The 27,950-nt window shown below is 36.4% G+C and overlaps 2 protein-coding genes across 33 annotated transcripts; one reads left to right on the top strand and one right to left on the bottom strand.

The window, feature by feature from the left end:
• Positions 1-1,068: 1,068 nt before the first annotated feature.
• Positions 1,069-17,529, top strand: LOC18422308 (uncharacterized). 31 transcript variants are annotated; one of them, XM_088866023.1, is made up of 11 exons: positions 2,742-2,818; positions 5,239-5,349; positions 5,694-5,786; positions 7,007-7,078; positions 11,219-11,278; positions 11,462-11,574; positions 12,634-12,820; positions 12,978-13,162; positions 13,883-14,010; positions 15,423-15,700; positions 16,383-17,529. In XM_088866023.1, the coding sequence occupies exons 7-11, from the start codon at positions 12,782-12,784 to the stop codon at positions 16,404-16,406; spliced, it is 654 nt and encodes a 217-aa protein (XP_088722149.1). In that variant the 5' UTR covers positions 2,742-2,818; positions 5,239-5,349; positions 5,694-5,786; positions 7,007-7,078; positions 11,219-11,278; positions 11,462-11,574; positions 12,634-12,781; the 3' UTR covers positions 16,407-17,529. The 31 variants fall into 31 exon arrangements, 29 of the variants coding, with proteins under 29 accessions (XP_088722159.1, XP_088722149.1, XP_088722152.1 ...); XM_088866026.1 differs by having other exon boundaries at positions 2,742-2,821; XM_088866024.1 differs by lacking the exon at positions 5,694-5,786.
• Positions 17,530-18,679: 1,150 nt separating this feature from the next.
• Positions 18,680-27,614, bottom strand: LOC18422444 (mucin-like protein). 2 transcript variants are annotated; one of them, XM_006827115.4, is made up of 3 exons: positions 26,588-27,614; positions 23,854-24,043; positions 18,680-19,068 (listed from the first exon to the last, which is right to left on the bottom strand). In XM_006827115.4, the coding sequence occupies exons 1-3, from the start codon at positions 27,196-27,198 to the stop codon at positions 18,853-18,855; spliced, it is 1,017 nt and encodes a 338-aa protein (XP_006827178.1). In that variant the 5' UTR covers positions 27,199-27,614; the 3' UTR covers positions 18,680-18,852. The 2 variants fall into 2 exon arrangements, with proteins under 2 accessions (XP_006827178.1, XP_088722132.1); XM_088866006.1 differs by having other exon boundaries at positions 26,923-27,614.
• Positions 27,615-27,950: the final 336 nt, after the last annotated feature.

Below are 27,950 nucleotides of genomic sequence, written 5' to 3'. Positions count from 1 at the left end.
ATTTGATTGTTTAGAGCTTCGACTCTATATAAACCTTTTAAAAAAAAAAAAAAATATTAACATGAACTCTAAATGTGGTGCGGTTTGTATAAAGCATAGACTCTAAACAATCAAATTAGAGCCTACCTTCAAATAGTATCAAGAAATATGGTTTCAATACGGTAAATCTTTGTGATAGCCTTAAAACATATTTTTATATTTATTATAAAATTTAAAGTTTAAAAAATAATACCGATCCACATATTTATGAACATTTGAAAATCATAAAAATTAGCTGCCTAAAAATACACTACAAAATATACTATTTTCAAAAGTTGAAATTTATTTTTTTCTTATTTTCATGCATGTTGATGTTGAGACGATCAATTTAAAAATGGCTCGGCATAAAAAACAACCTCTTCTAGCAGAGTTTTGAGGTGGGCTCAAATGATTGTTTAGAGCCTTGGCTCTATATAAACTTTTCCAATTCTGAATACATCTTGTAGAGAAACAAGTTAATACGAGTTATCGCGCCCGTTCCAGTATTTAGCGTTCCGGCTTCCGTGTCACTGAGAAAGAGGTGCTCCCTTTGTGCAGCGCAAATTTTGTCTGGTAATTAGGGTTTTTTAGTTAACGGACATCAGAAAGCCTGAAGCTTTGTTGCTCTAGGGTTTCGAACTTATACCATGTCCAAATAGCTCTATTTGGGTTGACGAGCAAGTTTTAAAGCTGGTTATCTTGGGTTTTGGCTGATATCCGATTTGAGTGAGCCACCATAATTAGGGCTTTAGCTCAAGAGAAAGCTCAGAGCTTTTGATTAATTTTGTTATCCATTTTTATAAATCCCTCTTATTTAGAGACTTATGTGATTCTAGCGTTTTGAATTGATATCACTGGATTTTGGGTCATGAGAAAGCTTATCGTGTATTCTGCCCTTACAAATACCTAAATTTGACTTACCCAAAAAAAAAACCTAAATTTGGAAAAGTAATGGCGGATTGTGAGTACTTGCACAATATGTTTGATATTAGGCTAAGGCCTCGGTTGTTAAGGTCTTTAATGGCAGATAGAATGCCTGATGAGAAGCAGCCATTTTCAAGCCCTTTGGAGCTCTCTAATGTCATCTCTTATATCAAACTCCATAAATTATTATCAGAGACTTATCCTGTAAAGGTCGATAAATCTCATTTAAATGACAGGAAAAGCGCGGTGGACTCATGGATGGAGTGCTTATTATCATTGGCCTCAAGCTAAATGGTATGTCTGTTTTTATTACAACTCATTCCTTTCTTTTTTTTTTTCCTTTTGGAAGAATATCTGGTTTTCTTCATTGAAATCATAGTCACCTTACATTTTATGAGTAAAAAATTACAATACAGTCGTTTTTTATACAATTTTTTCAGTAGTGATGTAATTGTCCGAGCTAGAATATATAGTTATATGCACTGTGCACGTGCTGGCTATATAATGCAAATCCATTGTTTCTTTCTCCCTGAATGATCGAGTTCTTGCGTAATTTGAACTGAAAATTATCAGGAAAAGGCATGCTCAGTACCACCATTTCTTGTACACTCTTACCACCATTTCTGATGAGAAGCAGCCATTGTCAAGCCCTTTGGAGCTCTCTAATGTCATCTCTTATATCAAACTCCATAAATTATTATCAGAGACTTATCCTGTAAAGGTCGATAAATTTCATTTAAATGACTGGAAGAGTGAGGTGGACTCATGGATTGAGTGCTTATTATCATTGGCCTCAAGCCAAATGGTATGTCTGTTTTTATTACAACTCATTCCTTTCTTTCTTTTTTTTGTTTTGGAAGAATATCTGGTTTTCTTCATTGAAATCATAGTCACCTTATATTTTATGATTAAAAAATTACAATACAGTCGTTTTTTATACTATTTTTTAGTAGTGATGTAATTGTCCGAGCTAGAATATATAGTTATATACACTGTGCTTGTGCTGGCTATATAGTGCAAATCCATTGTTTCTTTCTCCCTGAATGATTGAGTAATTTGAACTGAAAACTATCAGGAAAAGGCATGCTCAGTACCACCATTTCTTGTACTCTCTTAAAACCATTTCTTGTACACTCTACTTTTTTCTTGTTTTCTTTTTTAATGTTGGAGTCTGTATAGTATTGCATCATTTCAGCCTTGTTAGAGAGCCTTTGCAACTCTCGGTCACTTTATGCATGATGCTGAACTAATTAAAATAAAAAACGTGGTAACTGTTAGACACTTGAAGGAATTATCTAGGTTTTTATTATAACAAACACATATTTAACACTCTTATATCAAGCCACTGAGTGGAGCCTAATACTATGTGGCATTTTAAATCGTTTAGATATGTTATGGTTGTTGCCTTTCCTTGTCCTAGTTGGGGCAAATACATTACATACTTATCCTACTGATTCAGTTTACAATTTTAATTCCTTTTAATCATATAAATTGGTATCCCACCAAATGAGAAACTTTGATATGTTTCCTCATGTTTTCTTCATCCTGTTATCTCATACCACAAGGAATTACGTTTTGTGCTCCTTTTCTTGAAGAGCTGGCTTCCTTGTTTTTTTGCTTTTGGGTGTGTGCGTCTTTAAATTTATGATTCAATATGCTTATATTTGATTGTCTTTAAAATTCTTTGAGTTCAATTATTCATTATTTGATTTCTTTACGTCAAAACTGATAAACTGACTTCTTCCATTATATATTGTAGCCTTACAAGTGTTGGGTAGGTGTTTGCTTGCTAGGCCTCACAATCCAAGAGTGCAGTTTGGACCGTTTTGTGGTGTCAGACTCTTATTGGTTTCAAAAGCTTCTTGTACACTTGAAGGTTGTAAGTCTCAACTTTCCCTTTGTTTATATCTTGTCTTTCTATCATTTTAAGTTAAAAAAAATTGGTTGGACGTTGCCTACTGATTGGAGATCGAAGGATTGTATTCATCATTTGAAAATTAAACTGCATTTTTATGAAATTTTTACTCGTCTTGGTGCCATATATGTATATCTAGCTTTGAAATGAGTTGATATACATGACTTGCCAAATATGCAATTTAATGCAAAAGTTTTTGTATGTGGATGGAGGCCTACAAGAATTGTTTGTAAATTTGGTATTAACACTTGGTGGGAATCGAATGTTGTAGGGTCTTTTTCTATTATGAATTTAAAAGGGCATAAAAATAACCATTTTTATGCGAATCCAGATTCAAAATATAATAGTTTTATGTGTCATGAAAGTTTCAAAGTAATCTATTTGCTTTTCAGGATGGGTACAGTTTTCTTATTTACTAGCTCCTGATGGTGCACAATAGATGGGTATAGTTTCTAGATATGATGATAAATTGTAGTGTCTGCACCATTAACTAGTGACATCAAATGCACACGGACATGAACTTCATATATGAACCTGGACATCCAGAGGAGAGAGCACCATTCCTTTCTTGCATCTATTGTGTCTTCAGTTATATATGAAAGTACAATCATGCTCACCATTCTGGGAGGCAAACACCAGTGGCAGGGCAAAGCTCTTCTCCTTCACCGATCACTAGTGGTTGCTGATTGCCAGGCAAAGATCCCAACATTTATGGCTCAAGCCACGATATGGCAGGCCCATCCCCCAGATTTTGTAGCTCCTTTCATTTTGCAGGGCCTTGCCAACAACCCCCTAGAAAGGATTGTGTAGTGCTTATATATGTAACCTTCCACCATGTAAGCTTTTTTGAGAGTAATAAAAAAAAAAGGGTAGGGACTCGTTATCCCCACTGATTTCCCCCCCCCCAAAAAAAAAAATATGGCTTATCATTCGTTTTCTTGCAGGTGTTGTATAGTATCACAAATGTACAAGAGACATGGATTTGAGGTCAAACTTAGGTTTGCAGCAGTCCAAACAAAACTTCCTAACAAGACACTGCTTATTTGCACAACACTTTGTGTACAAGTGAAATAAAAAAACAATATGATTTCCATCACTCTTATAGGTGAAAATAATTGGAATTTTGTGAAGCTGCTTTAACATGTGATTAGCAATGTAGCCTGCTACCTCAAGTTTGATGGGTTTTTTTTTTCTCTTTCAAGCTAAATGGAGCAATTAAGACTTAGATATTGATAAAAATTAAAGAAAAATAAATAAACCATTGAATGATTAAAAGGGCTTAAAAATATGTTCTTACATAGAAGCAGAGTAAGTTTGTACAAAATACTTTTAATAGAATTAATACTCTCGGTTGTTTACTACTGTTATTTGTTGGATTTAGAGATAAGGAGTGATGTCTGAAAATTGTAGTTTTGTAATGGCATCACTCATTCATTAATATCTAGCAAAATTTGACCTGAAACTTTTTATACATAAACTAGACATAATGTCCTCTCTTTGTTCAAATTTTACTGAAAATTGATGTACAATTGTCAATAACCAGTGTTCCAATAATCGGCCAGCCCAGCGCCTAGGTGCCCAAGAGGCCCGAGGTCGCCCACATAGGCCTGGGCAGGGGTCGCTTGGCACCAAGTCCTTTAATTTTTTATTGATATGGTCCACACTTTTGAGAGCTCAAGAATTAGATCTTCATTATGTTCGCTTTGTTTGCTAAATGAATTTTATTAGTTTATCTACATCAAATTTAATCTGTTGTATAGTAATATACAATGTATTAGATGGACGGTATTTCATTCTTATGGTGTCCACTTATTATTGATTCAGCCTGCATCAAGCTCTCATTTCATCAAAGTGGATGCATGTGCTTCCTTACTGGATCTGTTCACAAGTTTTTGTTCTTACAATTCCAGTTTATATGTTTTTTAATTCATGAACATGATGTTAATCTTTTTTTTTTCTTTGTATTTCATTTCAAGAAATTGACACAATATTTTCATGTTCTTAATGTATTTTATTAGATTTTGAGTGCTAAAGATTTTATTTGCGTTGAAACCCTTTGCCTAATCAGTTGTAGGTGAACTGGTTCCTGTTGAATTAGTTGTAAGTGACTTCCATGTGGTAAACCTGATGATACAGACCAGGAGAATGTGTCCTGCTCTAAATGATTCCGTAAGGAACTTGCTTTGACATGACTAATGTAATAATTTGCATTTGAAGGGAATACTATTTTGGTATGACCATCAAGTAGTGACTACATTCTTTGCTTGTCATATTCATTGAAACCCTTTGCGGAGTACAGTTTTAGATATTATGATTCATCAGTTTCTCATATACTAGAGCACAGTTGCTTAAACCATATTTGTTCTTGTTACTATTGTAAGGTTGGGTGGCATCCCAAATGTAAAGAAAGAGGGGACATCTCTTGCTGGGAAGCTGATACAACCAATTCTGTGGTTATTATCTGAGGATTGCTCTGCTCAGAGGCTGTATGCGTAAGCATTTCTAAATCTACAATGTCTTTTTTTATCCATTTTCACAACATGGAAAGAATCTTTAGTTTTGCTTACATTCTGGTATTTTATTGAATTGGCTTGGGTACTAATCAACTAACAGTTATTATATATCACGAAATATTATGTTTTCATTTTGGGCATTGCCACTTTATCTTACAGGTTCTGTTGGTTCGTTCGTGTTCTCTTTATTTATAGAAATTATGTATGTATTTATAGCATGATGGTTATGCTTACAGACTGGTATCAATTTCATTAAAATCCATTATTTCACATGTTAAGAGAGATGGCTCTGATACTCGGCAACACTTGTTCACATTGTTTAGGGATCTCCAAGCTGTGTACAATTGTTGAAGGTCTTCAAGAGCCAAATGATATGCATGCTTGCTCTCAACAGACATCAATTTCCATCATTATAGGTTTGGCAATTATTGTGTTGGACATGGTGTGATTGAAATTTTTTCCTTCTAAAATATTAATAATTAAAAAATTGTATCTCATTATTTTATTTTGAAATTAGTTTTGAGTCAATGTTTGAAAATTTGAGTTTATTGCTCAGGACAACATCTTGCATCCTAAATCCATGTGCACTTGCTATGGTTTTAGAGTGGGTCTCAATTATGACTTGTCGATTATTTTGCTAGAATCAGGTGTATACTGTGACCTGCACAAGTTTTAATTGACTGTAAATACAAGTTTTTACGGTGTTCCAGTGCTTCTGAAAAAAAGGGTATTCTAAAGAATATTAAGTTTTTATGGATAGGGCTTAGTGAGTCAATTAGGGGCTTGGGGAGTCAACTTGCATTGGAACTGGACTGATAAGCCAAGTATGAGTTTTTTAAATAAGACTCATTTATGGGCACCTCCATCATGTCAGCAGTCCTTCAGAGAAAGGGAGACTATGATCTGAGTCTCTTGCGACCATTAGGTGGGCAAGTAAGAGCTATTGCTACTATTTTACCTTTATCTTTTCCAGTTTTTTTGACTTGAGGGCTGTGAATTTTGTCTATTTAACTGCTTCTTTCTGTCCTTTCATGCAAAGTTAAATGCTTCCACCTGTTTAGTTTCATGCATCTTAGAAAGAAAAATAGGAAATTTGTGGAAGATTGGGAGAGGAGAGGATAGAGAGTAATATTCAAGCACAAGATAAAGTAAATACATGTGTTTTCACACACTACAAATCGTAGGGCAATGTACCCTATATATACACAGATTCCTAAGGGGGTTATAGTATGGGTAGGTCAACATGCAAAAGAATTGCAACCATTGCAGCAGTAGTTACAATAACTGCTACAATTTGTTTAAGTGATATTTCTTTCTTGTTAAAAGTAAAATATCTTTTATGATTTTTCTGTTCCTCTTAAAAAGTTCTTTTTGTCTGTCTTCTTTTATTCTGTGGTCTCAAGTAGCTTTGCGGTACATATTTAATAAAATTGGTGGCTGAAGTAGCTTGTAATTAAATAATGCAGCATGCCACTTTGTATGTGCCTCATATAATTCTAGTTAAGGGAGTGGACTTCTCATTTATCTGTTCTTCAGGGTTGGCTCATCATTTATTCCAACTTGTCATACATGGACCATAGCAATTTTTTGTATTTCATTGTAGATCTTGATTTATATTATGGTGGAATCTTTGCAGCAAGAAATGGTCAATCTGTTATGCACCCTCATAACCTTCTTTCCATCTTCTATTCGCCATCATTATGATAATGTAAGTGGATCTCCTTGTTCTTCTATTTGCTCATTTGGTTATCAGTGATCATCGATCTTATTTGACGGGTCATGTGTCATTTAGATTTTAGATGACTTGGTTTTTTCGGTATATTCTATTTTAATTTCTTAATACAACTTAGATTCACTGATTGATTCGCCCTTTATTTTTGATATGGAGCTTACTGGAATTTTTCGAACTTGGGTGACGATCCTGTTCCCGGAACGCAATGCCCTGTTCCTGGAGCAGGTTCGGAGTTGGCATGCGATCCCATGTTGGGGGCATTGTTCCAAAAAACGCCGAGTGGCGCCTAGGGGGCCGGGGGGTCCAGGCCGCCTAGCGCATAGGCAGACGCCAGAACTTAGGCGGCCCAGTAGAAACAAAAGTTGTTCTAACGTCAAATTTTGTGTAAAAAATTAAAAAATGCATATTGAGACATTTTAGTCCATAATTCCATGCATTTCAAATTGAGACATATTAAAAAATACATATTGAGGCATATTTTTCCATAATTCACGTAGCAACTTAGGAAGACATCAATTCATCATCAAGAAAATGAAAGAAATTAAGAAATAACACATAAGAGTTAGGGGGCACATCAAATATCTATAGTCCACAAGTCCACATAGCACATACACTTCTCCATACTCCATAAGTCCATATCCAATTATCCATTAAAACTTAAAAGTTTACAAACCGCAGTACACAACCAAGGGGAGGAAAACAAAAATGAAAGAAATATAGACTTGAAGACTCACAAGAGTCTTCAAACATCACTCATCATCAGAAAATCTGCTTTTGCTTCCTCCACCCTTGTCCTTTGGGAAGAAGATCTTGTGGCCTAGGAGGGTCTGTTGATGTCCTTGAGGCCTCCATGACCATATACCATGTCAATCCTTCATGCCCCTTGACATCATCATCATCAACCAGCCACTCCATAGCATTATCCATATTTTTTTATCTGAGGGGGTCTCTCTTAGCAAACCTCTCCTTTAAGTATCGATTATACTTGACATAGACTAGGTCATTGAGCCTTTTTTATTCAAGCATGTTCTTTTTCTTTGTATGAGTCTAATAAAATCAAATGAAACTGATGAATATAAATAACTAAATATACAATACTACAAAACTACAAATTTACAACTGACATGAAATTACTAACTAAAACTAAATAACTAGTAATTATTAAAGGACTAATACAAATTAGTAAATTGTAAGTTATATACTAATAAAGTAAACTAAGTTACCATATCAAAAGTATCCAACAATGCTGCTCAACGAGAGGCATTTCTACCCTTGGGCGGTCATGCCCTAGGTTGACCAGCCATCATATTAGCAAATAAACGTATTCCTGAGCTTAATGCGTGAAAACAATGAGGGACTAGCTCAAGGAGTACTAAGATAGATGCTAACGGCAGTGCGACTCCTGCAGGTATTGAGAAGCTTAAGAAATGAAGCCCATTTCTTTGAAATCCCACAATAGTAATGCCAATAAAAATAGGAAATGAGGGGCCCTAAGTAATGAGAAAATGACTTGTCGCTGTGAAGCTATATGGTATCATACCCTAGGGATTACGAAATAGTGAAAAAGTAGATGTGACCGAGATGCGAGGGAAAAAGTTTTGTTGAACATTTCCTGAAAGACTACCTATTTGTACGTTTACCGGGTTCGGCACGAAATCATGAATAAGATCTACCAAGGATTTCCAAGCATTTGGTACTGAGTTTCCCCTTCATTTTTTGTAACAAAATGAACCAGAAGCACGACAAAACAGATAGTTAACAGCATGGACAAAGATGGATTTGTGAATGAGAAATTCAAGTTTCCTATATTCATCGGAATCAATGGGAGAATGGCAAATTGTTCAAGTGGGCAGCCGCCTAGGCCTAGGCGAGGCACCCTAGCCATCGGGACTACCTAGGCACAGGGCGGTCTTTTGGAACAATGTTTGAACTATTTAACATCTCACCCATATCATTTGATCCAATTTCAAGTAACCCATTGTTCTTTTGATGAAATTGCAAACAACCCATCAAATAACACATCATAAAGGGTTTTGACATTTATCAAATCCTCCTATGTTGAAATATTTAGTAATTCAACTATTAGGTGTGGTTTGATAAATTTCTCATAAAAAAGAAGAAGCAATAATTGATCAAATCTATGTTCTATAAATTTGTCAAAGCACAAGAGGTTCTTAAATCTGCCCTCAATCACAGAGAATTTTAAATAAGATGCTCCCAGTGTCAACATTTAATGTAGGGAATGTTGAGATCAAACATTCGTCGTCAAAAGTTGTTTCTAGGATTTTTTTTTGGGGAGTATAAACTGAAATGAAGGGGTATATGTGAAGAAAAGGGCAGGACCTGCATATGATTTGACTGAAGTAATATTTGAGAAAACTCAAATAAATAATACGAGTTTGTGCTCTCAAATTTTATTTGAGTAAATTATTGTTAGTATAATTAAAGGAATTTCTAAAATATTAAGTTTTTAAAAATTGCAAAAATACAAATTTTTTTAATATTTATCTAGTTTAATTTATTTATTGTATGGACACCCTCATGGTGTTTCCAAACTTGGAAACTCCTAGCAAGCAATGTTCCTCCACTTCAAATTCTTCATGTGTTTCTGCTTTTAACAACTATGATTTGGAGGTATATAGGATTTAAACTTGTAGTCACAATGTATTAGTCTCTTTGTTTTTTGTTAATAAAAATCACTGTATTATTCTCTTTTTTTTTTTTTGTTAATAAATTGTTTCTGTATTGTATCTTTAATGACTTCTTTTTATTTTTCTGTCTGCAATTATAAGAATGCCTTGATCCTCCAAAAAAATAAAAGCATATCGAAACAGAAAATCAGAAAATTCAATTTTTATTTGGACTAAGAAGATACCATTGAGTGACTATTAGAGATCTTTATAGATAACATACCATTGAGTGACTGGATTGGAGATCTTCATATCTAATCTTAGATTGAAAGCTATGACAGTTGAAGTCAGTTACACAACAGCCACCAGTTTTGAAGATATATGAAGCTACAAACAAGCCACTTCAGTGGTTTTTTCTATAAGCAAATAGCCACTGTAGTAATTACAAAAGTGCCTTTGCATCATTTGACTTGTTGTAGGTTCCATTGTGACATTTCAAACATTGCGGTTTAGGAGATGTAAAGATCCACACTGGCCAATTTGCGAGCCTGTGTGATGTCAACCCACACACACATAACTTCCTGCCTATGTGCATTCTGTTCTGATTCTGATTGAACTCCGTCCTTTCTGCTTTGGATTCTCATATAGAGGGAACTGTGATATTTTGTTCTTTTTGTGTAGCAACTTTTGTGCTTGTTTTCAACTGATGGGAAAGTTAGGGACATTTTAGAGAATCTCCAAATCAACCCATATTTAGGGGCATGGAGTCATTCTTGATCCAATAAGTTTCTTGATGCAATAAGCCTTATCAATTTTGAAGAAGAAAATGTTCAAGTGATTTTGTTATTTGTATGGTTTGCCACAACGGTCATAGTTAAGGCAGAATGGGTGTTCACTGGTTTAAATATTGGAATATCTCTGTCATTTCAAAGGATACATGAGCGTTATTCCTGATTACCTACTTATTATGCAAAGAATAAGGGTGATGGTGTAAATTTTTCTATTGTTTCTTATTCACTCATTAAGGGTTTTGTTGTCTGTGCTTTCCTTTTATTCTAAACTAGTTGATTACTGGATGCATTTTTTCTTATGGGCTCATATGGGTGTTTTACTTTTAATGTTTTTAGTGACTAATAATCAATGATGCTTGATTGGCATGTCTAGCTCATGCATGAACATATTTTATGTTAATAAGAGTAAATAAGGTGACCTTGAATGTACACTTTGGAGATGAATGAATCGACATGACCTATTACAATATTGGTTATTGTAGACAGTAAAGGATGCAATGATTTTTAAACATTCCCTAATTAAAATCATGTAATGTATGGGTTGACTGCTATGCATGAATTGGTTAGAGCTCATTAAAATTGTTCTCCTTACTGAAATATTTCATCTGATGTTCTTCTCAAAAAAATATTTCATCTGATGTTTAGAACCGTGGTAAAAATTTGAATATTCTAATAGCTATGTGATGCTGTGGCAGGTCGAAGCTGCCATTGCTTCCAAGATCATCTCTGGGAAATGTAGCATAAGTGTCTCCAAGGTAAATGACATTGCTAGGTTCTCTATTGGTAGCTTCTATTGTATTTTTATTTCGATCTTCATCGTGTTAAGAAGTAAACACAGTGTCAGGTGTCTGGATATCTCAATCATATATTTACTTCAAAAGATTAACTATTACGAATTTTTCTCCTATTGCATTCTGATCATTATTGATCCTTAATAGGTCCTTTACCATATTCTTGCTCTCCTTATCTTTGTCCTCCATCAAAAGTCCTTCAGCTGTCTTTGTTTTCCAATTTCTAGAAGTTTGCCCTGTGCTTGGCTTTCCTTCCCAAGGCAAGAAGTGATGCAGACTGCTGGTTCTCTATGATGCAAAAGATAATTATCTCAATTAATAGCGATCTCAATCAGGCTTTTGAAGGCCTAGAAGGAGTCATGTGCTACTTGTATCCTGATTATGTAGTCCTCTGTGTGTGTGTGTGTGTGTGTGTGTGTGTTTGGAAAAATTTCTCTGAGCCCATGGCTAAAGTGCTATTGTATATATGCCCAAGTGACAAAACACCTAGTTAGGGGGATTCTTTTGACCCGAAAACTCTCAATTTATGTATGTTCATCTTTAAGATCAATCAAATTTCACTAGAAGAAGTTGTTTCGACGCCCAAAAATCCGCAAATCGATCATCTCGACCTCAAGATGTATGAACATGAAAAAAATTAGATTCAAGTCTTGAAAATAGTGCATCTTGTAATACATTTTCTCGACTTTCAATTTTCAAGATTAATAAAGTGTTTATAGATCTGTTCGATCTACACTATTTTTGGAGCTTTAAATTTTATAATTAAAGATGAAAATAAATTTTCAAACCATCACAAAAATTTCCAGTAGTGAAATAACATCTTTCGACACTATTTCAAGGTGCACCTTCTTTAATTGTTTAGGGCCTCAGCTTTATACAAACTACACCCTATATATATTTATAGTGAAACGTTTTGATCCACCCAAGGGCAAAGGATCCATCTTTCCCCATTTTAGGGGCATTTGTTCATAGTTGACCTCAAATAGTTGGGAAAAGGTTCTGATGATGATGATGATGATGAAGGGCATCCATTCAGGCCTAAATTTTACCCACGCACTCTCTTGGACCCAGTGAACAAGATTGTGGAAAAGAAACATGTGTGTGTGTGTGCGTGCGCGCGTGCATGTCTATGTGTGTTTATTTATTTATTTATTTTTGGGCCCAAACAAATGCCCTCTAGGATCCACCATAGGATCCTAACAATGGTGGAGGGTGGACATTGTAGTGGTCCTTCCTTGGGTGGATGAATTCTACACACCGACCAACACCAATCTAGCTTTTCATTAGTGAACTAAAATATCTTATTGCCCCTGTTGCAGCAACTAAAGGTACTGAAGTGACTGCTATCTTGGTTCCACCGGGTAAAGATCCACCTCCACCTTTGGGAGGTCAGTCAGTGTTGGCCCCTAAGGAAACAACAAAAAGATTTTGGCAGTTGCTTACTCCCCGAGTGTCTGTTCTGATGCAATGCTGTTCAATGATGCTTACCCATGCTTACCCTGTCCAGTTATATCACATTTCTATTTTTTTTTTTTTTTTCTTCGCAACACCTTCTCTTTGATTATTTTCATTCAACTGTATGTGTGCTTAATGCAACATTTTGGTTGATAGATATCTCCTTGAAATCCCTTTGATTTTACAATGTTTTTTTTTTACAAAACAGGTGACTGTCCCTATTCGTCCTCAGCTTGCACTTGTTGGACAAGTAATATCTGTGGATGGTGCTCTTTGCCAGACCTTGATGCCCATTCTGCTAGTTTCCCAACAGTTGTTTCTTTGCTCCGAGCTACCATTATTGCAATTATGTAGTTTGGATTTACCGACTTCCATAATCAAGGGAGTGGGAAGGTGCGAAAATATTTTATTTGCTTTTGGCCCAGCAGATTTACGGTATTATGCCTTGAATTGTTATATTTTGTTAGATGAATGTCTTAGTGGATTGTCTTGCATTGCTTGCTCTTTGTAAGATGTTCTTCCCTGATAATTCTTTACAGAATCTTTCATTGGGGAGGGTTAGAATCAGTGACCTTTACTCAAAAAAGAAACAACAGGTAGCATTAAAAGTCCTATTAGTTTAAAGTTAAGAGTCCTATATTAAGCGCATGGACTTGATCTCTTGGCCTAAATTTATTTACACGATTTTTTTTTCTTTCAATTCACCCATTTATTCACACGTGGCCTTTCTGTCTTCTTTATTTATATCAAATCTATACTTACCAATACTTAGCATATCCAGGAGTCATTGTGGGGATCTTGTTTGAAGATTGCTTTTACTATAGTATCTTGTCTGACATTTACTCAATTTCAGTTCTAGCAGTCTATGACCTAGGTTTTGATCATCTTTCTGCATTCTGTCATACATACTAATACTTTATTAAATATGTTCTCACAATGCCAAAATCCTTGTGTGTGCTAGAATTGCAACAGATTTTGATTTGCACCCTAGATCATTCATGAAAATTAATAAAGAGATATTCATGAAAATTAATTTTTTTATTTCTGAATGGATGTCAACCTTTCTTTTCGAGAAAATGTTAGCTGATGTATGCACATTTCATTAATATGCAGTCAACTGTTGCCTCATGCTGCTGATGTTGTACGACTCCTAACAGAGTGTTTCAGGAGATGTGCACTGCCTGATTTAAGAATAAAGCTGTACTCGATTGCACAAAGGCTGCTGATCTCTATGGGCATAGGTATGGATCAAGTCTCCTAAACCTATAATAGTCCCCCTGTTCTTAATTAGTGCTATCTGTGGAACATGTACTCATTATTATTTCTCTTTAGTCTCTTTGTATGATTGTAATCGACATTACCCACATGATTGGCATCAATAACCACTTTTATGTTTGATAAATTTCCAAATTTCAAGTTACTTCTAATTGTTTTTCTTTTTTGAATTATCAATGCTTCTAAATTGTCTGAAAGGATTCTTTTATAAAAAATTGTTCAAAAGGATTTTGCTTCTTTTTAACTGGTTTGTACTATTCTGTTTTCTCTGCATATTTTTATATGTACTTTGTGCTTATTGCACACACACAGAGGGCTAAGAAGTAGATTGCATGATTGCAAGACAATATTATGTGTGTAACAATATTATCTGTGTAAGAAAGTCAAACAAAAAGGGTAGGTAGTATACCATTATTGTCCTAATGGACGTGTATTTTTTATTCTCAGTACATTAGCATGATATGGCCTTGTAGATGGAAGGAACAGCTTGTTGTATGTCTACAGAGGACTAGATGAAGGCATATTTTGGGAGGGAGTGGATATCTACTTTTGAAAGTAATGGATGTAGGATTAAAAGTAGAGTGCATATAATGTGCTACTGCAGGAGCATATTGCGCATCTACTCCCTCAGTCAAAGCACCTAGCTAGGTTGAGTTTTTTATTCTAAAATTTTGGGAACCATTTAACAAGTACTAGATTATTTTTAAAGGAAAAAAATTTGAAATTTGAGTTCTGTGACACTTAGATCTAGGCCTTAAAAAATTGGACGGTCTCTATTTGATCTTGAGGCATTAGTTTTTTCTATTACATGGAGAGTTTATTTCAGAATTTCTTTTGCTTAGATTATCTATGGTTTGAACAGATTAAATCCCCAAAATTTGAGATCTAAAGAGTATCCCTAGCTTGTGTTTTGCCTGAGGGACGAAATGGATAGTATCCTCCCTAGGGAGGAGGAAATCTTTTAGCTTAAAAGTAACATGGATCTCTGTAATATGCATTTTAATTGCAAACAAGAGGATTAATGTGAGAAATGTGGTTGGTCATGATGATATGAAAGTACTGTTTGCATCATTTTGTTAGGGGGCCTTAGGACATGAACACAGGAGAATCAGTTAGGTTTTTAAATAATTTAACATCTAATGAAATGAGGTCCTTGCTAAATTTGAACATGAAGACATGAACTTATGATTGTGGGTTCAATTTAAATAGTATTCCAAATTTTGTGGCATTATATAGGTCCTAAGTATGTCTTTTTATTTTTTTGTTGATGAACAGATCCTAGGTGTGTCTAAACTGTTATAGATACAACTTGTTCATGTAATTAACATTAAAGCTAGAAATCACAGAAGATGGTTCTTAAAATGTTCATCTTGAACAGGAATGGCTCTTTACCTTGCATCAGAAGTAATTATAAATGCATTTGTTGACCTGAACTTTACCAATCACAACTCTGTCATAAGATCATCCCAACTTCTTAATTCAAAAAGTCGAAGGGTGGTGGAGCTACCCTCTAACCAACGTAAAAGGCAGCGTGGCCCTGAACCAGAGCCCCAGAATGCAGTTGATGCTGAAGCTGAAGATGTGAACATCAATAGCACAATTCCAGTTTCTGTTCAAATATCAGCACTGAAGGCATTGGAAGCCCTTCTCACTGTGGTATGTGCATCGTACTGATTCATAAGAACCATAACTGGCTTTTACCAAAAGGCATGAACTACCTACGTATGAGATACCTTGAGTTATCTAAGAATGGTCAAGAACTGTGTGTGCGTGTGTTTAGAGAGAGAGTGGTTCTGATGCTCTATATGATCACCGAAAGTCTATGACCCCTAATACCCATCAATTATCATCCATTAGGTGAGAGAGAGATATGATATATGACCACTAAAGACTAGGCCCCTTAACCCCATCGATTGCCATCCATTTACATGCATGTTTTTTCTTTTTGTTTCCTTTTCTGTTTTTTGTGAGGGGGGATTTTTTTTGGGGAGTGTATTCAATGAGACCATTTACCTTTAATACAAGAATGTCATCCGATATGAAATGTGATAGTTTAGGTGTGTCATAAAGTTCGAGAAAATTTCTTTTGAAGTTTGAGCTTGGTTAATAGAATAAATACAGCCATCTAATTCCACATCCAACGGTCAAGATTAATTGTGACTACCTTGTATGAAAGATAAATGGTCTCATTGTATATTTTTCCTTTTTTTTTGGGGGAAAGGGGGGGTAAGAGAGAAAGACAGAGGGGCTGATATGAGTGTCTCTTCTGACAATTATGTTGTGTAGTGTATCACTTCTATCACTTTTAAGTATATGAACTATTTTAAAGATTTAGCAGTGTGGGACGCTGAGATCAGAGTGAAGTAGACCTTCTGATAACGGCAGCCACCAATGTTTTTGATGGGTTGTGTACATTTGGGGAAGCAAATGCCCTCATAGCTGATGAACCGGCATCCATAAGAGCTGATTTTCAGCTTGCTGCTTGTGAAGCACTATTGGCATCTCTCTCACCATGTGGCCATCATCCACCGTATTTATCTCAGGGCCTTGCTCTCTCTCTCTCTCTCTCTCATGGCTTGCAGGAAAGATTCGAACCTGAGATCTCTTAATGGAAAACTAAGCCTCTTTCTCGCTATCCCTTGTGCTCTATATTTCTTGCCACAGGCAAGAGGGAAGGAGGAACAAGGCTTGCTGAGTTCTGCGCTCACGCTCTGTTAGCTCTACAGCCACTCATCCACCCTCGTGCGCTTCCATTATGATCAGTTCCAGCCACTAACACTGGACGTAAGTTGGATGAGACTACACTTTCCAGTGGTCAAAGGCCAGGCATGCGATTTATTGATGAATGGGCAGGGTCCTCAAGTTCTAAAAGCGACGATTTTTATGATGCCTTGTGCTCAAGCTGGCTCAAAACCAGCGAGGAGCCCTCTGAAGACACTAATCAGGCAGAAGAGCCAGGTGTAACTGGCGTTTTTGGCCAAGGAGCAACAGAGAATTGAGTGGTAGTGGATTTGAATCTGGCATTTTCGACAGAAATGCCTGAGAATGTGGGGGATAAGAGAGCGGGGGCTAGGAACTGGTATTTTCGACAGGGAAATGGAGAATGTGGGGATTAGGGGAGAGAGACTGTTTGGAACCAGTACCTTTGAGCAAGAGATGATGCAAAGCGAGGCTGAGAAGAGAGAGAAAGTGTTCGAAACCAGAGTTTGTGACAAAGATGTAATGGAGAATGTGGAAGATAAGAGAGAGGAAGCGTTTGGAGGGGATGCATTGTTTGACAATGTGGTTCCCCAACAGGTGAGCTATTTTCGAGTAAGGTTTTTATGGTGGCATTATCAGATTCTGAACCAGAACCCCTACCAGACATTGTTGATTCACCGATTAGACATGGGGGTTTTGCCCTTGGCTTAACTCGAGCTTCAATTTTGTTTTTGTATTTTATTTTCGTAATAATAAAACCTGCTTGTAAAGTTTGGAGTACCAAATTTTAGTGCTTGCATCAAATTAAACTTAGAATTAACTCTTTAGGAAAGGGCATCATTTTTTAAAAAAGCATTTGTACAGTGTGACATCCTTTGAATACAGGAAGTTTGTAGGTAATTGCAATATAACACTAACATCCTAGATAAAATATGAGCCTCGTCATAACTCAAAAGTCTTTTTTCTTGATTTTAAGCATCGTTTTGTGAATTTTCTAGACCAGTAAAAATGACTCAAAACATTTAACTTCATCTGTATATTTCCCAAACTTATGGTGCAATCCTGTTAAATATAGCGTATCCTTTTCTTTCTTTTTTTTTAAGCTGTTAGCATTCTGAAAAAACATACTTCATTATCATTAGCGTTTAAAACTGGCATTTTTGAGCTTACTACACTAAACCGGGTCATCCTCGCTCTTTGAGATTATTCCAACCACTGTTGTGTTTGTTTGTGGAGGCGAATATTATTCCAACCGGTCTGTATGTGTGAGATTATTCCAACGGCATAGGAGAGAGGATACCTGAGCTCTACTTCCAGTATGAAAAATAAAAATGATACCTGAGCTCTACTGACTGAAGAGCTCTCTCTCTCTCTCTCTCTCTCTCTCTCTACGGGAACGCTGACCTTAAAAGAGATGCTCATACCATGCCCTATAGGATCCACAGCAATTGCTGTTATTTCATGAATTTTCAGAAAAGTTCAAGTAATGACCTGGAGGCTTAGGTGGTTGGGTTGATGGAGCAGCAATGTCGCCCGTTTCGATTCCGACTTGCCATATCCACCCATGTCAAAAAAGAGTAGGCTTTGACAAAAATTAAAGAAAAGTGTTTTGCACTAGTGCGGATTTATGAAGTTTCATCTCAAATCACACAGGAAATGTAGTTCCCGTGATAGGATCCTTGCAAACCAATCACAACAACCATGATAATCATATATTTGATAAAAACAAATGATTTTAGGCCCTAAAAATGGTCTATCTTGTAACACATTTTTTTTTGAAGCAATCCGGACAAAACTGCATCATTTTTCAGCTTAACAGTCAAGGGTAAAATACATTTGTAGGCTATCACAAAAGGGTTTCCGTCACCAGAACACGTATTCCAGCACGGTTTTGAGGGGAGGCTTTAACCAATATGGTAAAGCCCACACCCATAATTTGAATCAAATCCTCCTTACTTGGAAATTTTATATGTTCACCAACATAACCCGAAAAAAGGGCGAATGGCTCAATTTTCATATTCACATAAAACACTCGATTTTCATAAACTACATTAGAGACCAGATCCAAAGACACAAAAAGACATAAACCGGGATCTGAGAGACCAATCTTATCTTTTCCTAGGTGGAGGTGTACGGTTTCCAATACTCCTCGACAGAGGCTTCTCCTCATTGAAAGGTCGAGTCGATGAATCCGAAAGGCTGGGCAACCTTTGTACACTACCTTTACCTCTCTTTGCATTTGGACCCAATTCCTCTATCATGTATTTCCATCCATCTACCGGTCTCCTCCTACTAAATATATGGGACTTGATGAAACTAGCAATCTGCATGACATATCAAAAGCTTTTTAAGATGAGTACTACCACCAATGAAACTACATATATGGGGCTTTTCTAATGGTAACACCGCGTGAAATCCTATAAATTACATATAAAAGGGGGTGTAAAGTACTAAAATTACTCTAGGTGCATCTTTCCTAATCACTGTTTCTACAAAATGAATGAGCGTGTTGTTATCATTAACGTGTATGATGATATTTGCACTAACTGACAAGGGGTATGTTTGTCATCTCGAGAATGATATTTTTGAAATATTCACGACAAGGACATTTGTTTAATAAAATACCTGAAACTTCACTCTATAATTACCCTTGTCTTTTAGTAAAAATATCAACAATGTCTTCTCTAATGAAAAACTACCCTTATTCATTTTAAAGAAATTTTGAATAATAAAAAGAACTATAATAATTTTAACAATTCACACCCTTTTCTAAAAATAACCTATAGGATTCTATAGGGTGTGCCGTTAGGAAAACCCACACACACACACACACACACATATATATATATATATATATGGAGAAAGTTTATATAAAGTGTCAACCTTCTACTATAGAAGTATTATGCACCTCAAAAATCTACTTGAAAAGGTTGTTCTAATGTTGAAAGACCTTATAATTGATTATCTTGACATCGAGATACATAAATATGAAAAAAAAGAACAGATTTCAAGTCCTAAAAATATTGCATCTAGTAATACATTATCTAGACCGTCCATTTTTAAATATTTTTCAAGTGTTTATAGATATGCTCGATCTGCACTATTTTTGGAGCTTTAAATTTCATATTTAGAGGTGAACCTATATTCTTAGACCATCATAAGGGTTTTCGACATCTACATCTTTCAGCAAGTTTAGAGGTGCACATTACTTTGATTGTTTACTGTTGACACATTACATAAACCACATCCTCTGTGTGCGTGTGTGTACACAACAAACAAAAAGCTTTACCATCGTTTTACCATGAATTACCAAGATGTATGAAATCTTGCAAATTCCAAAAAAGAGTGAGATATTGACATAGCTGTATATTTATTTAGTTCTAACTTTAAGCATATGAGAACTATCATTTCCTTTTGGGTGTGATTGTATTATTTGATGCAGGTTGGGGCCTGCAAGGAGTTGCTGATAATCACTCAACCCCAAGGAGTTGCTTGTCATTGAATCACTCAACACCAAACAGGAAGAGTAACTCGACCCCAAGGAGGACATGCTCAACTTCAAAGTCCAAACTGCAACAAATATTTGCTAGCAACAATGTTTTTCCTTCCAAACAAAATCGAAAATCTAATGTTCATATGAAGCAGAACTAGAGTGTGGTGACGATTTCTCAAACTCGAGCTCAAGTTCACGCTCGAGTTCTTTTCGAGAAGGGATGAATGATGCAGCACCTAGTCAGCACATGGTTGTAGGATTGGATTTGGAATGTTGTTGCATGAAAATTTAATGTATTTTGCATTAGAAAAGTTTATATAGGAACTAGGATTGAAATGAGCACCAAATAGAAGTAACTCGACTTCAAGGAGAACACGCTCATCTCCAAACTGCAGCAAATAATTGCTAGCAGCAATTTTTTTTCCAAACAAAATCTAAAACCTAACATTCATATGATGCAGAACGAGAGCATGGTGAAGATTTCTCGAACTCGAGCTCGAGTTCTTTTCGAGAAGTGATGAATGAAGAAGCACCTAGTCACCACATGGTTGTAGTATTGGAATGTTGTGTGAAAATTTATTGTATTTTGCATAGGAACATTCCATAATTGTTGCATGGATGATTGATTTAGTTTTGCATGTTTCCTATTAGTGTTTACCTTTAGTCGATATTTTGAAGGTTTCTAAGGTGGATTTTGGTGTTCTAATGTAAGGGGACTTGATGAGGGGGTCTTTAAAAGCATCTAGATTTAGGGTTTGACTCTATAAGAGCTTTGTAAGGTGGTTAAAAATAACAGTGATAAATTTTGAACGTAAGGTTTTATTTCTTGCAAACAATTCTCTGCTGCAGTTAGAGTTGAGTAATTCTTCTTGTTTGGCTTCAAATGATTCCGCCACAAGCTCGTCAAATGATTCCCAACAAACGGCCCTAGCCTGCATCCCTAAGGGCATGTTTGTTGCATGGATGAGGGGGCTACCAAAACCCTCTCTTCCCCAAATCAAGGAAGGGGCGGCTTCAATGTTTTCGCTTTGCCCTTCCTAAAATAATTTCTTTTGATGTTTAAGAATGGAATGCTGCACTTCCGTTGGGGCTCCCAAGCTCCCGCAACAAACACGGGAGATGTTTTAGTGGAATTTGGTGACAGTGCCCGGATGTGGTGTGTGCAAATTGTGATTTGTGACTTTAAAAATTTTGAATGGATGAAGCAAAAAAGTTTAAATGGCACACAAACACACAAGTATCATCAATCCTTCATTAATGTGAAGTAAAAGAGCATACAGTAAAAAACAATTACCTGAAAATTGAGTTTGGACTGCCCCGAGTTGGTTTAGCCAACCCTCTTAGACCTCCTGATTTTTTGGTAACCAGTGGGAGCCCCACAATCTCCTAGACTTCGTGTGAGACTTGGATTTTCGGAACACAACCTACAATTTTTCCCAAAAGAGGAGCAAACTCTGCCAATTCCCTATAGGCCCCCAAAGTTTCAAACCTGTAGCGGGGGAGGGTACCCTGATGTCTTCGGCTCTAATAGGGGTTTCTGGGGAGTGGGTATCTTGTACTTTGTTTGCTTGTTGAAGGGTGGTAGTTTGGTATTTTGCTTGACTAGGGTTAGGGTTTGGGTATAGAGAATTAACCAAAGGGTTAGACCTAGGATTAGGCGTTTCTCACTCCAGATTTCTCTCCCTAGATCTCTTTGGTCACAAAACTACACAAATGACTCTACCTTCTTGAAAATAAAGTGTTTAACCCTTTTTGTACTAAGGGTTTCAAAGTAGGGTGGATTATTAATTATTGGGAGAAAGGTGGGCAGATAATTAATTTTGTGTCCCTTCCAAACCTTCAGCCATACCTATGGTATGGGGCCTTTATTCTTCAACTTCTGGTGCCAAAACAGGCGATCCCTCACCACCAAATTGTAGATCTTAGAAGCGATCAATTTGCATCAAATTTGGGTCCAAAACTCAGAGATTTGGTGGAGTTTTGAATGAGTTTCGTAATTTTGAGCTTCATGCTTCTTCCATACACCCATTTTGGCTCTTGGACGGGATGAAAATCAGCTCCATCTCAAAATCAGATACGATTTACACAGAATTGGACCTACCTTGATCATGACTTTCCATAAACCGTTGGAAAGCTTATAAAGTCACGATGAAATGCATAAAATTTCATTGTCGGAACCCCCTCATGGATTGAGAGATATTACTGAAAAAATGGTTAGAGGTCATGAAACATGAGAAATAGCATGACATAAAAAGTACCGAACATCTCTCAAGATTTCGACTACCTTTTGGCTTGAGATACCCCTTGATATGCACATTGTTACAAAACTTATAAGTCATGGAATGGCATATCCAAGCCCAGCTCCAAACTCCTCGTGGTTTGAGAGAAATCGGCCGACAAAAATCACAAGAAGTTGTTTTTGCTGTGTTTTGGGGCCATTTCCCAAGGAGCACGATAAATAAGTCTTCAACATAATGCTTCACCATCAACCTTTTAATAAATGTCACTTAATGACCTCAGAATGATGCAAAATTCGGGATTTAAGGTTTGTGGGCCATCCAAATTCATCTGTTAGGTTCCCAGGCCTGTTAGAAGCCGATTTCTAGGGGCTCCTTTGCAATTTTTCCCATCTAGTGCTCCACAGCTTGTGTATTATGCTCTATGGCTTGTTTCTTTAATATCTCCCTCATCCGAACCCGTTTTAAGCTGAAACTTTTTTTCTGGGGAGGGGGGGGGGGGGGGGGTTGGGGGGGGTATGTTGGGGGTATTTAAGGCTGAGTTTGAGCGCAATTCAGGACCATTTCCATCCATCACCACGCACCTTTATTTTCTACTCCAAAGAGGATCTGGGCGTCAACTGACTCCAAACTACATGGCCTTTATAGGACCCTCCAGCATAAAAAATGAGGGTCTCTCGAATTTGGGTCTAGAATGAATCTGTTGGGGGGCCTAACTGCCATTTTTGGTATCTACAACATTTTTCCGACACATAGACCACCAAATTCCTCTCAGAAGTGACAAACCCTATGCATCTACTATCTTCGGGCTATCTTTTATATTGGAACCACCTTCACCTCTATCTTTTAAAGATTTTTTGAGGCAAGATGATGCCCAAGTACCCGCCCTCCAGTTTCAAATGGGCCTTTTGGTGCGGTTCGCAATGTGCAGAAAATACGAGCAAACACTTGGGTCTCCCACTACCCAAAAATTCCACAAAAACAAACATGCCCTAATAGTCCTGTATTTTCATAAGTGGTTGGTTAATGCCTACATCCATTCTTCCACACCATGAATCAAGTCATGGCTCAATTTTTTTCTATGTGCTTTTTTCTATATTGAAGTCATCACTTTAATTACTGGGGCATTTTGTCAAGTTTAAATTGATCCTTCCTTAAAGTTATTTTTCCTACTTTATTTTGACTGATCTAAAGTCAATCCTTGGTAAATATATTTTGCCTATGTTCCATCTTTTCAGAAAGCAGGCGTTGGGGGATAAGTTGCCATAACTAATAACCATGAAAAAATGAGTTCGGACATCTACCCAAAAAGAACAGTTGATAGTTAAAACAATTAGTCATAAATATAAGAATGAATAGAAAGAGCACAAGAGAAGTACCTGAAATTTGCTGAAAGCAATTCGTCGCTCAAATTCCTGAAGAAGAATGTCTTCTTCCCTCTGTGAAAGCTCCCATATATTTCCATCCTGAGACTTGGAAGTGCTTTCCCAGCCATCTGGCTTATTTTTTAACTCTGAAGTGCTTGGAACTTTAGAATTGTTGTATTTCTCATCGCCATGATCAAAGATCCTGCATTTTCAGGAATGATAGAGCTCATAAGAAGAAACCATCAAACTTCAAAGTTTATTAACAGTTTGACACACTTATATCAAATTCTCACTCTTGACTCAGGTCCACTTTCTAGTTTCTACAGCTTGTGGTAGCCAAGAACCCAAACATTACTGCTATAAAAGGGTACCCAAATATCACCAATTTAAATGGAAATCTAAATCTCCAATGAGAATTGTTCCTTACTCTGCTGGCTTCTACAACACCAACCTATAATTTCTTCTTATAATGGTAGAACTATTCACATATAACGTAGAAGCGAAACTTTCAGTAAGTAAATGTTTCCCCCAGTGTTTTAAAATGCGGCCGCATCGCCGCATATGCTGCCGCATTAGGCGCTATGCGTCACGCAACGCATCGCACTTTCCCTCATATGAGGTTTGGAGAGATGCACCCGCATCAGAGCCGCATCCCGCATTGACCGTATCAGGCCACATAATCTGTTTGCCATTTTTTTCAAAATTGTACCCCTCGGGAAAGGGGCAATAAGGTCATTTTGACCTTTAAAAATGGGGGGAAGGGTTTGGGAGAGTATTAAACCACCTAAACAACATTTTTCAGCCACATCCATGGCTTTACTGGATCGATTGAATCAAAAAAAAATTTGGGCGGAAATTTTATTTGTTGAAGTTCTTCAATTTGTAATACAAGATATTACAAACTAAATGTCCATAAAGATTAAAAGTTACAAATCGAAGAACTTTTCCCAATACTTTTCAAATAAAATTTGTAACTTCAAAGAGTTTCATGGACTAATACAATAAAGTTACAAATTAATGAGTTTATAAAATTTAGTGATCTTTATAAAATTTACAAATCGAAGAACTTTTCCTAGTACTTCATAGACTTCAGAGACTCTTTTCAAGATTAAAGAGTTTATAAAATTTGTAAGTTCAAAGTTTTTGGTTGCAGATTTGTGCTTATAGTTGTTGATTGTTGAATGTTTTATGAAGCTAGTTTCAAGTTTTTAGTTTCTATCAAGAGATAGTGGATACAAAATCTCTGACAACTAATACTTTTGGAATTAATCAATAATCTTAATACTTACTATCACATATATCACCTCCATATTTTTTTTTATGCATTAACCTTTTTTTTAGATTTTTTATAATTTTTTTATATTTATGAACCTCATCGCCACGATGCACCGCATCTAGACCGCATCGAGCCGCATTGCCGCATGAACCCCCCCAACGCTTCTGGCCGCATCCCGCATTTTAAAAAACTGGTTTCCTCCCTCACTTCTACAACTCACAACTTCTTGCCTTTCGAACAACACATACGTAAATCAGAAACAGACAGACTGGATGAGAATCACTCTTTTGAGCCTGGTCCAGGTTCAGGTTTTGGATTCCACGGACTCAACCTACAAACTTGACCACTCACCGTGCAGAAAGAAATAACAAAAATTGCTATGCATGACTAAAATTACTTTGCATTTACACAAATGGAGAAGTATTTGGCGAGTCAACTGACTCATGTGTCCACCATGGTTCTCGACGGACTTAGGAGCCAAAAGCACATTCCAAAGTTCTGTAAATCCATTCTGCCTCAGATCCATGAATTTGGAGCTCCAAAATCAGTGCAGATCCGATAATCTTCAGAGAATCCATGAATTTGGAGCTCCAAAATCAGTGCAGATCCGATAATCTTTAGAGAATTAAAATGAAGAGTCTATAAACAAAGGTACAAACTAACCCCTTTGCAAAGATCAAATTCATTTTTTATTTCAGTTCATGATCGTGGTGGTCTAGGTGATAGACTTGCAAAATTTTGAACCCAAAATCCATCTCCAAGATGGATCATGGGAGGATGAACTCACTGTAACAGGTGCATCCCAGATGCACCTAAACCTACCCTATAAGAATTTATCAAGACCCAAATGCATTAATCATAGTTTCAGTAACCAGAATAAAAAAATCGATATGCCTTCTATAGTCAAAACTAATAATTCACATATTTCAGTAACAGATACATTTTAATGTCTCTATACGTGTTGCCCATTTGAAGCACAAAACATTCTTCAATGTTGGCAAAATGCACTAAAAAAATTTGTTCCATGTTGGCAAAATGCTAACTAAATGACAGCAACTTGATACAGTAGTTTAGTGCCAGATGGGATAGAAACAAGCACAAATCAACTAGTTGGCTCTAAGTATTGTTCAGTTCAATTTTGATATGTAGAGGCTTCTTTGCATTTGCAAGAAAACCAAATGCGCAATTTCTTGATTATAGAAATTTTCCATGCATATTATTTTATTCATGCATAAATGTTAAACATTTATAAAAGACAGATTAAGAGAGAGAGACCAATTGCTCTCAGAGAGAGAGAGAGTCCAAAACCTCAAAATCATTAACAAAAACTAAGCAAAAAGGCTTGCTCAGAGAAACTATCAAGCAATCTCTCAATATCATTCGCCTCTAAGAAACAAACTAAGAGAGAGAGAATCTAAAACTTCAAAAACGATTCCCTAAAAAAGAACAGAAAAAAGAGCAAAGTCGTACTCAGAGCAACTATCAAGCAATCTCTCAATATCATTCCCTTGTGTTCCCCCCAACTTCGCCTCCTCCTCCTTCTCTATTTCCTTCGTCCAAAGAGAAGCATGAATTCTCTGTTTCTTCAACCTATAATCCTTGGCCAAATTCTCCACACTGTAAAGGCCGGAATCCTCTTTATTCGTCTGAAAATCACCAGATTTTTTGCCAAGCTCTGACTTTTGGCCAGAATTTCTCTTTGCTGATCGCCTCTCATTCCAATTTTCATTCATCTCTTCAAGAAAAGCTTTAGTTTCAGAATCAGTTTCTACGGGAAGAGGAGTTGGTGGATTTGTGAAGCTTACATCTGTTTCCCATGGTGCTCTGGTTTTTGCAGAGACATTTTCAGGAAGCCATGCCGCTTCCCATGCTTCATTCCATTCTTCCTCTCCATTGTTGGGATCTGAAGCTCTCGTAAACTTTGTTCTGAAATGGCTTGGACAGAGAAATAGAGAAAATAGCTGATTTTTGCCATTGTTGAACTCTGAAACTCTGGTAATCTTTGTCCTGAAATGGTTCAGAGAGAGACACCGAGAAAAAATTGGGAGATTCAGTGAAGAAGCTCGTCTAAGACACTGCATTCTAGGGTTTAAGTGAGACCGGCAAAAATCAACTGAGTAGCCTTGGAATTTCAAGAAATATTGAAAACAGCGGTCGATTTACATTTGCAGAACAGATTATGAAAGGGTAGAAAGAAATAAGTAGGAGATTTTGAGGGGATTACTTTCTGATCATGAAAAGTTGCGGAGAGGTGTTAATTAAAAGGAATTCATTAAAACCACTAAACCAAGGTTGAAACTTTACGAGCAAATGATCACAAAAATGATAAACGATTATTCCATCACAACTTCATAAGAGAGAAAAGCAATGCGTTCAAGAGAATTAAGACCCTGGGTTTATCAAGAATTACTAGGGTTTGTTGCGTTGCAGAGGGGGGTTTATCGAGAATATCTAAGGTTTTTGGGTTGCATAAAAGGCCGCACGAGCCCGCGTACTCGAGAGTAAGGAGTCTTTTGGCCCCATTTATATAGAGGTGCGGTTTGTGTGGAGCCTCGGCTCTAACCAATCACATTTGAGCCTACCTTCGTATACCGTCGAGAAATGTGGTTGAAAATTTATGTGATAGCCTTAAAATATATTTTCATTTTTATTTATAAAGTTTAAAGTTCTACCGTAAGAGAATGAGGTTTCAATACTGAAAACTTTTGTGATAGTTTTAAAATATATTTTCATCTTTATTTATAAAATTTAAAGTTTTAAAAATAGTGTAGATCGACCGATCTAATAAAACTTGAAAATCTTAAAACTTGACGGTCTAAAAATGCGTTACAAA

This window comes from Amborella trichopoda, chromosome 4 (assembly GCF_054954075.1).
Source record: "Amborella trichopoda isolate Santa Cruz 75 chromosome 4, AtrichopodaSantaCruz75HAP2 v2.0, whole genome shotgun sequence".
Lineage (NCBI taxonomy): Eukaryota > Viridiplantae > Streptophyta > Magnoliopsida > Amborellales > Amborellaceae > Amborella > Amborella trichopoda.
This window is presented reverse-complemented; position numbering and strand designations above follow the sequence as displayed.